Genomic DNA, 13,610 nt, shown 5'->3' with positions numbered 1-13,610 from the left:
GATGAAACAGGAAGAGGTGAATTAGTGTGAATGCTAGTGACAATGAAGACTTGTGTTTAATGAAGCACATTAAATCCTTCAATTAATTTTTTTCTAAACAGATGTACAAAAGCCTCTTATGCTATCCCTATGTACTTCCCATAGCCTGTGTCATTTGTGTCCAAGAATGGCCACATCATAGCTCACAATGCAGAACACATTCTGTCAACTCTGCTGCCTAGTTTAAAAGAACTTGAGGGCAGCTGGATATTTTAGCAGTCAGAATACATAAGCACAGACACAGAGACAATCAATCATGTTCAGCGTTTTGAAATTTGCTCTGCTTTTACTCTTCTATCAGTATATTCTACCTACAGCAACAGCCAAACTGTTATTTACCTGTATTATTTTGAGGGGGTGGTGGTGGAGGAGGTGGAGGTGGGGGCGGTGGGGGATCAGATGCACACTGCTGGTTGCAAAACATCAGTATGCAAAGCAAGTTGCAAAAATGCTTAATTTCCCCTCGCCATTTCAGAGACTCGCCTAGTTTACCCTGCCTCTTGCACCCATCACATTTGGACATCTACAAAGGAAAAGAGAAAAAGCAGAATTAGAAGAGAGGATGCAGCAAGACTGAAATTCAGTTAAATAAAGGGCTGTGGACACAGGTGACTGCTTCCTCCTCAATGACAAGGAACTGTTGCATTTGGTAAATAATTCTATTGTCATAGAATAGCCACAATCATTGAACTGAGAGCAAGCAAAAGATATTTTCTCTGCTGGGAAATCTTGAATATCAATATTCTAATTGATACTGAATTATCCGTCTATTATCCCCTCTGCTGTAAGCCGCCCGAATTCCCAGTGATTGGGCAGCATATAAATAAATCCTATTATTATTATTAATTAAGTAACATGCCCAGACACATTCTACATGAAAGGAGAAAGATTGCTTTAAGGCCAATCAAGCGAGGCTGGCTTTGAAGCCACCTCAGATGGACACAAGAATCGTTGCTGTGGTCTATTATTGCTTTTTAGGGGATAGGAAACAATACAAATCAGATATGAACCCCAGAATGGCTTACCTGGTAAAACAAAACTGTGAATTTCGACATGCAATCTTCTGAGCAGAATTCTTCCACCTTGCCCCCAAAATGATTCTGAACCAGCTTGGGAGATGTCTGCAAACAGTAGCTGCACATCTTACAGTGGTTCCCCCAACGTTTGGCTAAATCGTGCTTGTACAACAGTTTGCAGCCTGGAATAGTAACCAACAAGAACCACTGGCCATCAGACAGGCCTTCCCCATCATCTTAACTTGCTACTACCCAAGCTTCAGAGGGAAAGAAGAAGGAGCAGGCACATCTTTACCATGTCTAGCCCCACAGGAAGATGAAAGGCCCTCCCTCCATCTTGTTAGCCCATGAGTTATGTAATTTAAATGTTTTTAAAAGAATTTTAGCCAAGCACTTAAGTGTTTAAGAGTGAAGTGTTTGACAATCCAGCAGAAAAGTTACTGTAGATTGGTGTGTGTGTGTGGAGAAGGTGGGGATCATCTGCCAACGCACTACCCTGGTAGGCCACACCAGTTTACTTGATGCAACTGGAAGGAACTGCAGTTCTGGTTTCATTTTCTGCCAATTTCCTTGGCAGCTTTTTCACCATTTTGGGGTAAGTGAACTGCTTATAGGAGTCATGGAGACAAAAGTTTGCATTTTGCTGTGTCTTGACCCATTTTCAGTGAGGTCTGGGGGTTTCCGTAGGTTTCAGAAGCTGGGGACAGGTAGGCTACACATGACTGATGAGCCACATTTTGTATACCTCTGTTTTAGACAATACACAAACAACATATAAATATGGATGCTGTTTTCAGCTCCTGTTGTCAATCACAGATAGCATGAATACACACAGTAGTCTATACTGTGTCACAGCAAATTCTGTGAGCTCTGAAACATCACAGAACAAAACATCACAAAAGACAGAACAATGGGCCATAAACTGACAGATTATTCAGTTCATGGAAGTGAGCAAAGAAGTGGCAAGTAGTAAAAAAAATCACCATTCCCCAAAGAAAATGTCATGACATTTTGTTTTTCTCTTGATATGCAACATCCAGGTCCCCCCCCCCCTCCTTCTAGCTAGGGGTGAATAGATATGGCACGAGTTAATTCCCTCTTGAAGATCACTGACTAGTCTATTTACTTATATTTATCCTGGAACAAAAGAGATGTTACTATATCTACCAAAATCTGCCCGCAAATTCTTGATACTGCTTCTAAAATTGGGCTACTCTCTTTCCTGAATGGTACTCAGTTTTCAGTGCAGCCCCACTACTGTGGCAATGCATTTTCCACAGACCTCGTTTCTATTGCAAGAGTTTTCTCCAAGCGTACAATCCAACCCCGTCCTTTCTTACCTTCACTACAGAATGACTTGTCAATGCCTGAGAACCGCACTGTCTCTTTGATAGTCTTCTCTATTTTGCAGTATTCGCACATTGACATGACACAGTTTATCTTCTTGTACTCATCACAGCAGGTCTTGCCACAGAACTGGAACATTTTCCCCTGAAATCAAACAAGAATGGTTTGGAATTCTCCAGTGTCCATCCAGCTCATGCAAATTCCTCCATTTTCGTTAAGCACTAAGAGGATCATGTCAACAATTTGAATGCACCTGTTATTAGGACTGAGTGTAACCTGGCATCCCACAGGGCCACAGAAAACTAAACTAAAGACCTCAGTAGCAAGTCCAAAACCCCAAACATTTGGAATACCTCACCTTTTGCTTTTTTTTAAAAAAAAATACATTCTAGATCTTACTGATGGAAAGATAAGCTTACCCTCAGTATGTGTGTAAACCTATGCTTGCCAAGACAGTGGATGAGTACAACCTCTCGAAGTTGAGGAAAGAGAGGATACCCTTGCCATTTTCAGTTAGAAAAATCAGACACAAGAAACCAAAACCAAAACCAAAACAAAACTGTAGAAGAAATCACATTTACATTACGCAGCTAAAAAACAGTTTACCCATCTATTTAAGTCTCAGGATACATTTGGCTTACTCTGGCACAAAATTGTATACACGTTGAACTTCCCTTATCTGAAATATTTTGGACCAGAAGCATTATTTATTTATTTATTTGATTTTGCAATGCCTGTATTTGCATATACTGTACGTACATAATGTACATAACCTTGGAGATGGGGCCCAAGGATAAACACAAAAATCATTTAGGTTTTATATATCCCTTATACACAGAGCCTGAAGATAATTTTATTTTTAATAATCTTGTGCATGAAACCAAGTTTGCATGCCCTGAACTATCAGAAAGCAAAGGCGTCACTATCTCAGCAACCCATGAAAAAAGTTTTGGTTTCCGGAATATTTTGGATTTCGGAATTCCGGATAAGGGAGACTCAACGCATACTTCTGTTTTTGAATCAAGTCTAAATACACACCGCCTATCCTCTCACTGGGCTTTAAGTTTACAATTACAGCACTCACGCATCCATTGTCAAGGAGAGAGGGGGGCTCTGAACAACATCAACGGGCAGGTGCCAATTACCCTGTAATCGAGCAGTTCAGGCTTGGTTGCAAACAGGCGGTTACAGTGTTGACACCTGAGTTTGACGACAGTGCGAGAGAAGGTAACTTGCTGGGACTGAGCAGCAAGCCTCTGGAGACCAGCTGCAGCTGAGCTGCTGACCGAGCTTGGGGAAACCGTTGAGGTAGTATTGCCCCCTGCTGAAACTGTTGCTCCTGAGGGGATACTGACTATAACTTGGCCCTGCGACAAGGGTACCACCGATGAGTTCATTCCTGTGGGCTTGTTGAACAAGTTCTGTTGAAGTATTAAGAGAGAGGAGAAAATACACATAAAGACTTTACTTGTCTGACCATTGTCACACTCTGCATCAAATTACAATTTCAAAAAAGCTAACGGGCTTCTCTCTGGAGGCTGAGGAGAGGCCTTAAAGAGATTCCATGCTCCAGCACATTCAAAAGACGCTGAAACTACCTGTAAAATTAACAGGGATTGCAATAACAGCCTGCTGATTAGAGGCACAGTCCAGCACATAGATACATACACCCCTTTGCTCGTAATTCTTTGTTCTGACAATCTACCTATTCCCAGTCTCCTTGCTTTTCCTTCATTTGAAGTGACCACTCTATATGTAAAAAAAAAAAACCTCAGCTCTTGAAAAACCAGAAATGCAAAGTGAGCAAAAACACAGACATCTGCACTGCATGCAACTGGCACATCACCTGGGATGGCTTTGAAGTTTGGCCATATATTTGGAACAAGAAGAGAAGGAGCATGGCCTGGAGTTGAGCTCCTTCATAGGCAGTCTTCAGAAACATCAAGCCTGCCAAGTATCTACTTCTGCCCTTCTTTTAATTTTCCAGTTGCCCCCACTCATTTCTGTTTCTTAAGGTTGCCAACATCTGTTCCTGATCCCTCATCATGTCACAAAGTGCAGAATTTGGAAAAATTATTCTTTTGGACTGTAACTCTGAGAAGCCCCCAGCCTGCCTTGACTTCATTGCATTATACATATTCCCTATAGTAAATGGACTACCAAGTGCAAGTCAAAGGATACTGGAAAATACCAGTGTTTTATATTAAAGGTCCTTTTCTGTCTCTGGGCAGGACAGAGAAAGGTCTTCTGGATGGTAGCTCCCTGACTCTGGAATTCCTTCACTAAAGAGGCTTGGCAGCTGTTCTCCCTGCTGTCCTTCTGTAGGCAGGTGAAATCCCAACCCCATTGCCATGCTGGGTAAAGAACTTGGTTGTTCTCATTATAAACTGTATTATAAAAGGTTTTATGTATGATCTTTTTTTATTTCTTGTGACATATCTTTTAACTTGCTCAGATAGCTCATCTGCAGGTCTGCCAAGTTTTTCACTTGGCAGACCTTATAAAAACTAATTGCTCATAGCAGAAAAGTCTTTTATAATGTGCTGGATTGTGTTTTTATATTTCACTGTGCTTGCTTTGAATAGTGTTTCATTAACTATATTTTAAATTTTTCATGATATGGGCCTAAATATCTTAAAGGCACCAGATCCTGTCTCATCTTGGAAACTAAGCAGGGTCAGCCCTGGTTAATACTTCGATTAATACCAGGAGCTTTAGTCTATATTTCGAAAAAAGGAACTGGCAAAATCACTGCTGAGTATTCCTTGCCTAAGAAAACCCTAGGAAATTCCTGGGCCACCATAAGTCAACAGGCAACTTGTAGTGTGCATGCGTGCGCACACACTTTTATTTGTCTGTGTTTAACTTTTGTAAGCTGCTTTGAATCCCAGGACTGGGGGAAAGGTGGGATATAAATAAATTACTAAAACCACAAACTTTCTTATGCAACATATGTTTTTTTTATTAGCACAGACCCTACCTAACAGGGCTCAGAAACCAATGGTCACAAAGAAATCATACATTTGAGGAGACAAAAACTGGAGAAAAACTGAGGCTAAGGATAGAGACATAGACTGGCCCACTGACTATCTAGTTAATAATCAGACTGAAAAGTAAGACGTACCTGAAAAGCTACTACACAGCTATAGCTGCAAAAGTTGCGTATGCTCCCATCGGACATAGCGAGGTGATACTGAGGGATGGCTGAGGTCTTACAGCTGTTACATTGAATCTGGACACCTGACAGAATAGCAAGCATAACCAAAGGGAACTTAATGTATTTTAACCCCTTTGCTTTCAGAACATACCAAAAAAAGGGCAAATGCAATCGTTACCTGAAGATGTGACCATTTTAACTCTGTGTGCAGACAGGCAGTTCACAGAACAGAAGAGCTCAGTTTTCCCCATATTATTTGTGCTTTCAATCATCTCAGCTGATGATCTCAGAGATTTACACAATGCACACGGAGTGATTTTTGCAGACTTCTGTGGAAAAGGGAATAAACAATGATTAACCCTGTCATGTAGAGACAGAAAAGATATATTTAACCTGCAGATGAGCTATCTGAGCAAGTTAAAAGATACGTCACAAGAAATAAAAAAAGATCATACATGAAACCTTTTATAATACTGTTTATAATGAGAACATGAGAACATGAGAACAACCCGAGTTCTTTACAAAGCATGGCAATGGGGTTGGAATTTCAAAACTCACGAAGACATAGGTCTCCACTAGAAAGCATGCATTTGTTGAAGACAAATGGCAGAGGGGAATAAAGTGCACGGCAACTCCAGATCCTTTTTTTCTGTGCAGCAAAGACTCATCTGGAGTGCTGGTTGGAATCAAAGCTGGTATTTGCGAAGAAAGAACCAGCCTCTCTTATCTTCCCTACTGCTTGTCCCTCAAAAAATACCACCACCAAAAAAACACAATTTGGATCTATTCCTCAACTCCTCTTTATTTAGTCAGTTTCTCCTTTCAGACACATATTTAAGGCAGCTTCTTTGAATATCACTGGAGAGGCAGTGTTGAGGTATTCCATCCCACTCCTGTATAGCCCTAATGTGCAAACTAACAAACTGATTAATATACATGCGCACGCACACACACAAAATCCCAAAGAATATCCAAACCTGCTTGTATGCTGTGACGCATGTTGAACTGCAGAACTTTTTGGACTGGCCTTCAATCTGAAGCATGTGGCACTGGCCTGAGGCACTGTAGCAGTAGCCCCCACAGTTTTCACAGCAGTTCATGGTTAAATTGTTTGCTGAACGGAACTTGGAGAAGCAGGCATCACTGCAGAGCTTGTGCACGACGTTCTGATAATTCACTTCATGCCGAATCTAGAAACAGGAGCAAGAAGAGGGTATAAAAGATGTGAACAAGGGGTATGGGAAGCTTTTCATCTCAAGTACAACTCCCAATAAGTACATCAATAGCTCTCAAATGCTAAGAGAGATCAATGGACTAGTTAATGCTAACACATAGTTCAGTAGTACATGAATGAGCTTGCTTCAGGTGCTCATTCCCCTTTTGGCAAGGCTGATCAGAAGTACTGAAAGCAAGAGAGGCTCATTCTAAACTAATTGGAGTGCCTCATTACAACTACATCAGAGCAACTGTGCTTCGTTTACAGTACTGCAACACTGTAACTCTCTTTGATGGATACACAACGTGTATTTTAGATCCCAAATGAAACTCTGCATCTACATTGTAGAAATAATGTAGTTTGACACCACTAACTGTCATGGCTCCATCCTACAGAACCTTGGGATTTGTAGTTTTCTGAGGCAGAGAAGCCTAAAGATCTTTGGTTGAGAAGGCTAAAGACCTTGTAAAACCCCAGATCCCAGGCTTCCACAGGATAGAGCTACAGCATTTAAAAGTGGTGTGAAACTGCATTATTTCTACAATCTAGATGCACTCACAGACCATCACATATAAACATTTAAAATCACCTCCTCATACTGTAGGAACATACCTCCACCTCATAATTAAGTGTTAGTATGTATCTGATGAAGTGGGCTACCTTTCCGCAACACTTTCCATAGTACTTGTGAATGGACATAGTGTCTTACAATTTGCACTACAGGAGCCAACCCATGAAGTTAGGCAAGCCTGATGACTTGGTGCAGGCAAATAGTGGTTCGACAGATATAGATCAGGGAGGTTTCCCATTCAAAGCTAGCCATCCCCCACAGCCTTTCCTATCCCACATTCAGACAAAGAAGAGCTTGCAAGTTCATTTACCACTGCATTTTTCTGGCACATGCTGCACTTGGTGGAAATACTATTTGTGTGAATGGTGACGACAGGCTTCCTTTTCAGGTCATACATGGAAAGACACGACTGGCTGCAGAAGTCTTTGCTGGCGTTTGTGTTGTCAAACTGAGCAGTAATGACATCCTTTGGATTCAGAATATCCCTGTGGATTTTTTAAAAGGGGAGAAAACCAAGGTTTTCAGTTTGTATGGTTTCAAAATAACATCCTTTGCATAACACAGAATTATCAAGCTCTTTGCAGTTATAAAGACTATAGTGATAACCTTTTCTTTAGCATAATATGCTTGCAGAGTGAACTGATGCTGAGAGTATGGCTGGGACGAGACCAAAACAGGGGTTGAGTGGGCCTAAGCCCACCTGAACAAAGTAAGTAAAATGAGGAAGGCAGTCAGGAAAAGATTAGCTATCTGGCATCTCCCAGCAAATTCTTCACAACTGAGGAAGATATATGGGAAATTTTGGCACTACAGATTTGTCTTCCAAGATTATCTTTGGTCCACGGCTCTATAATAATGTTTCCCTTTCTATAACATGTAACTAGATCAATCTGGACCAGGCCACATTTACAGGTCGCCCCCACCCCCCCCCCCCAACTGATTTTAAATTGCTGTGGTAGATTCAAAACCACCATCCTCACTTTGAGCAGGTGAAGCAGGTTTTCTTGGTCGCAGCTGGTGGCCGGGTAGCTGGTACAGTGTATCCCGTGAGGCACAGTGTGGAGCAAAAGAGCTGAGTGGAACCTTTTCTTTGATAAGCTGTTTGCCCCTTCTGCAAGATCTTCTTACAGCCGGAGCAGGAAACCCGAACAGCCGCACTTGGGACTGCAGGAAGCAGTTTGTTTACCCCTGCGGAGGGTGTATTGGGAGGGCCACTTGATGTTAGCTGTGGAGCTTACCAAAGAGAGAGAAAACAGATTACCATTACTAGGCCATCTCTGAAGGTTCACCCTTCCAGAGTGACCAGAGGCAGGTGGTGACCACAGAGGTCTTCTGTAGGTATGGCCTCCATCTTTGGGCAATTCCAGCCCAGGATATTTGCCTGATGACAGCATTACTATCTTTTTTCAGTGCCAGATAAGAGGGTTTTTTAATGCACAGCTACACTGATCATGCAATCTATTGTATTTTTACTTCATTGTATGTATTTTAGCTTGCTTTTGTGAACCATCCTGGAAGCACTGCTCAAAAGGAGCACAGAAGTCTTTGAATTATGTAAAATATTGCCATGTGAAAAGCAAGTAAGAAAAAGGGCATGGCTTCCCCACAGCATTCTCCACCTTGCCCATCCACCCCAAGTCCTATTCCTTACCAAGAGGGCTGCCACTGACTGAAAACACAGCACTGATCTTCAGTTCCCCTTCCTGAGTTTTTGGCTGCTGGCCATATTCCTGAAATAAACAATTACAATAAACAAACAATCCCAGTTACTGCAATCAGCTATTGCCAACCCATGTTGAGCCCTGGGCCCTATCTGGAAGGCTCAACCCTAACTTCAGTGTGATTAGGGCTCCATGGTCGAAGCCATGACTTGCTCCTTGTCTTATACCCGCCTCAAGCTATTAAAGGCGGGTAAGAAATACCACCACCACCACCAACAAGAACAACAATAATATATTATGCTAATTTCAGCCACAATGAAAAAAAGTGGCTCATCACTCCCCCTTCTTCACATATACATGGGTACAGGTTATCTAAACCTACTGGGAAAATTCACAAGGGGCCCTGACATAGCAACAAAAACATAAAAAGGCCAAGAGCCATAGAGAAAGGTGGAAATTGAGCATTCTGAAGGCCACAGGATCCGGTGCAGACCCTGAGACCCCACTAACTTCTCAAGGCCCAGAAATCTTTCCCTCACCAAAAACAATTCAGTTAAAAGCACACTTTTAGTCTAAAAAGTTAGGTGACCGGGAGGTTGGCAGGGGCTAACCAGGACTCCCCTAGAAGGGTCCCAAAGTTGAGGGAAATGGTACAATGTCATTTCCAGTCCTCTAAAATGGCAGCCCATCAGAGTTTCAGGGAATGCTGAAATAGCACTGTAAAGCCCTGTTGGCTCCACACCATGCCCATCCCTGCAACACAGCTTCAGCCTCACAAGCAATGATGCAGCAATACAACATGGATATAGGCAAAGACTACCCAGCTTATTTCCATCTTACCTCAGTATTCTCTGGTTCATCCTTAATTTTATTCATCAGCCCCTGCTGAGGTGCCATAGCTTTATCATAGTCATTGTCCAAAGGCTCTTCCTTAATTCTAATATTTGCTGCATACGAATTCCCATGCTCTTGCCCAATAGATTCCTTATTAGAAAATAGGTAGCTGGACTCCTGCCAAATAGGAAGAACAACACCATTATTGTATACATTTCAAAGGGAAATTCTCCCAATATATCAGAATTTTGCTTCTAAATATTTTGTAAGATATTCCAGAATTACACCTAATTTCTGCCCACACAGAAAATCCAAATGCAAAACCTCAACAGCCCAGTAACAAAGCCCTAAGTCCTGGAGATACAATAAACTGAAGAATACTCTCCTTCTGCTGAAAAAGAACTGGACTGCACAGGCCTACAATCTTATTTCATATCGAGAGGTGAAATCTAGCCTTCTGTACTTTTTCAGGTCCTGGTCTTGTAAATTTCTATTTCTATCTTTCTTGGTTGCTGCTGTGCACTTTCAAGTTTGTTTCTGACTTATGTTAACCCTATCATGGGATTTTCTTGGCAAGATTTGTTCAGAGGGTGTCTGCCTTTGCCTATCTCTGAGGCTGAGAGTATGTGACTAACCCAAGGTCACCCAGTGTGTTTCCACAGCTGAGTTGAAATTCAAACCCTGTTCTCCCAACAACGCACTGGCTACCTTTAAACTTCCCATTTTAATTCCACCTTCCCTTCATTTGTCTGGACCATTCCCTCCTCCAACCTTCCAATCCTGCAGTACCCAGTCCCAGAGTATAAGAAGGTTGCTTTTTTGCACTACAATCTCCGGAAACATCTAGCCACAGAGAACTCTACTTCAAGCATAATTTTCCCACGCTCTGCTCATCCTCCTGTTTCGCTTTATATCGTGAGAACCTGCTTGTTCACACTTTCCTAGGGCTCTGCTTTTCCTTGCCTTGTTGAAAGCTTCTAACCATGTCAAGCAATGGCACCTAGGAAAGGTTTTACTTCTCTTACCTTTCAGATGCTTGGACGGTTTAGTCAATCGCTACCAGAAGGTTCATCATTGTCATAACAAAATCCCTAATCCTGCCTACCTATCCCAAAAAAGAAGCCCATAGCTTCATACAAAACATCCATACTCATACATGCTCAATACAAGGCCCAAGACTTACCCTGAAGTTAATTTCTGGAGTTTGCGGTGCTAATTGGGTACGTAATGTTTCTTCTACTTGATTGGTAACTAGAGAAAACAGAGATGCAGTTAGAAAAATTTGGGAGACAGATTCTCTGAGACTACTGCATTATCATTATTACTATTAAAGCATTTATACCCTCCTCTGTCACAGATCTCAGGACAGCTTACAAAAAGAATTAAAGCAAGTTAGTTTAAACCAATAAAGTAAGTTAAAAACATTTTAAACAGCAATAAGTTAAACAGATATTAAAAGATTAAAACATATTAAACATATTTTAAAGATTTTAAAACCACGTACAACCATATTTGGTATGAATTAATAAGCCATATCAGCCAAGTTTTAACTTGGGAGCCTAAATGACAAGTGTTGGTGCCAGTCAGCCTCCAGTGACTCCAATCACAGAGCCCACTTGGGCCTACGTAGACAGGGATGAATGTCTATGCACCTGTTCCTTCAGTGGGAGTGCAACAGGCTTTTTACCCAATTCCTGGATCTGAGACCCACCAATCCAGAGAGCTTTACCATCCCTAGAACTGCTTCAAGCTTTTTGTCCACATCATCACGCCTCAGCAACTAAAACTGATCCCATCAGCACACACTAAACAGTGCATTGGATACCTCCTTGGGCTCTGTAACAAGTTTGGTGTCATGTTCTGAGCAAACATTTTTCCCTCAAAGTACCTAACAACTGTTTCACAGGAGATGGCCATGGATTACATATCTGAGATCTCTGGACCTGTATCCCAACTCCTCACTACCTGAAAAATCCTACTGGATGGGAGGTTGAGGGTGCAAATTATAATCACATTTCCCAACTATATATTTATCTAGAGGAAACTCAATCTATCAAATGGAGCATCCTTCACTCATTTCAACAAAAGGCTCATATGAAATGAAATTACTGTTGAAATGAGACAAGCTATGCAGCAGTGCTTCATGACCTTGAGTTGTTCAGAACTTTACAGAAGCAAGTATATCAAAGTGAGGCAAGTGCTTCAAGCAGCATAATATGAGGAGACAGATAATGGATCTGACTAACAGGGCACAAACCACTAGGAAGGGCTCTATATAAACCTCCCTAAAATCAACAGGAACGGATCAAGATAATGCTAAACCATTTGCGTTTTCTCCTCCCCATCCAAGCAAACAAAACGTTACCTGATTTATCAAGGAAATTACTTTTCAATCTAGAATCCAACTCCTTCGGCATTTTGTCCAAACGTTTGTCACGGTCTTGAAACGGTCCTTCTCTAGCTTTCTCCTTTGTCAAAAAACTCTCTTTACCATCATCTCTTGCTATGCTAAAGTCTTTCCGAATGGACTTAAATACAGAGGGTCCTTTGTCAAAAGGCGGAGAGAGTTCCTTCTGGATTACATTTTGCATCTGTGAGTCTTTCTCACTGTCCACTATGTGATCCCGAATCCTCCTCACATCTCCCCGGCTCTCTTCAGGGCGAAGGACAGAAGGGAGAGCCTCTTTTGGAGCAAACGTTTGCTCATCTTCATTATCACTCCCAACAACAGGAATCCCTGTGAGATCCCCAGAGTTCAGGAAGTAATCACCATCGTCCAATAAAGAGTTTGTAGAACCTGTTCGGTTTTGCATTCTGTAGGGTATGCTGTCAAAGGCAGGGGTTAGGTTGTGGACAGTTTTCTCAGACATCTTGGTATGTACACGGTTACCACCTGCAAAAGGGAAGAGGAATCAGACCTTAAAAATCACCTCATTTGGAATCTAGAGGCAGACCTAAGGCTAGGTACACTGAAAAATTAGTATCAATCCTGAACATAACTTTCTTCAAGTTATTTGAGGGAGATTCTCGAAATTCTGACACTAAATGATTAACAATGTTCAAATGCTTAATACTAATTACATAAACCTTTATTCTGCCCCCCCCCCATTAATTACGTTCCCCTGTCAATCAAAAGGATATAATATCTTTAGCCTCTTTGGTCATAAGAAAGGTATTTCAAACATAATTTTGGTTGCTCTTTTCAATTCGTTTTTGAGCTCTACATTATTCCTTTTCATATAGGATAAGACTATATGAAAAGACAAAAAAGGTAGCATTTAATGTCTTTTACCTCTGGCCACATTAGCTCAGAAGATGGTAGCTACAGTCCAATACATCTATAAAGCAGGACGGGAAATCCTGTGGCTTGCACCTTTTATTCAGCTCCTTACTTTTTCCTGGATCCAGCACAAAGCAATCCCTACTAGATAAAAACGTGGGCCCAAATTCCTGATGAGCTTACAGGAACAACAATTTTGTATTAAAACATAGTTCAGGCCTCTCCTCTCCCATCCTCCCACACAAACTGGGAGAAAAAAGCTTAAAAATAATACAAAACAAGAAATGGGACTTCTAGCCTGTGTAGAGGGAAGCACTATTGTAATGCAAGGGCATGTTCTTAAATGGGCAATTAAGACCCATTACCTTAACAAAAGACCAGCCGATGACACTGGGTTTCCTGATATGGCTCAACCAAACTGTCTGAATGTTCAACTCTCCTTTATGTAATGGCTTTGGGAACACTCATACTAAGTGGTTGCATTTCAAA

At 41.5% G+C, this 13,610-nt stretch overlaps 1 protein-coding gene across 5 annotated transcripts in view; it reads right to left on the bottom strand.

Moving 5' to 3' along the window:
- Positions 1-13,610, bottom strand: part of ZMYM4 (zinc finger MYM-type containing 4) — a 50,038-nt gene that overhangs the window by 16,292 nt on the left and 20,136 nt on the right. For all 5 annotated transcript variants that reach the window (XR_016271879.1, XM_089479198.1, XM_089479199.1 and 2 more), the window contains exons 3-15: positions 12,207-12,734; positions 11,025-11,092; positions 9,848-10,018; positions 8,998-9,076; positions 8,327-8,579; positions 7,657-7,831; positions 6,537-6,749; positions 5,738-5,888; positions 5,527-5,642; positions 3,548-3,823; positions 2,396-2,546; positions 1,065-1,237; positions 379-562 (exon numbers count right to left, since the gene is read on the bottom strand). Coding sequence is in view for 4 of the 5 variants with exons in the window: in XM_089479198.1 (XP_089335324.1) it covers positions 379-562; positions 1,065-1,237; positions 2,396-2,546; positions 3,548-3,823; positions 5,527-5,642; positions 5,738-5,888; positions 6,537-6,749; positions 7,657-7,831; positions 8,327-8,579; positions 8,998-9,076; positions 9,848-10,018; positions 11,025-11,092; positions 12,207-12,711 (2,515 nt within the window). In the remaining variant the exon portion in view is untranslated. The remainder of the gene's footprint in view (positions 1-378; positions 563-1,064; positions 1,238-2,395; positions 2,547-3,547; positions 3,824-5,526; positions 5,643-5,737; positions 5,889-6,536; positions 6,750-7,656; positions 7,832-8,326; positions 8,580-8,997; positions 9,077-9,847; positions 10,019-11,024; positions 11,093-12,206; positions 12,735-13,610) is intronic.

Source organism: Sceloporus occidentalis, unplaced genomic scaffold (genome assembly GCF_023333645.1).
Source record: "Sceloporus occidentalis isolate IW3139 unplaced genomic scaffold, rSceOcc1.0.p SCAF_13, whole genome shotgun sequence".
NCBI classification, from domain to species: Eukaryota; Metazoa; Chordata; class Lepidosauria; order Squamata; family Phrynosomatidae; genus Sceloporus; species Sceloporus occidentalis.
Note: the sequence above shows the minus strand (reverse complement) of the source record. Positions and strands in the feature narration are given on the sequence as shown.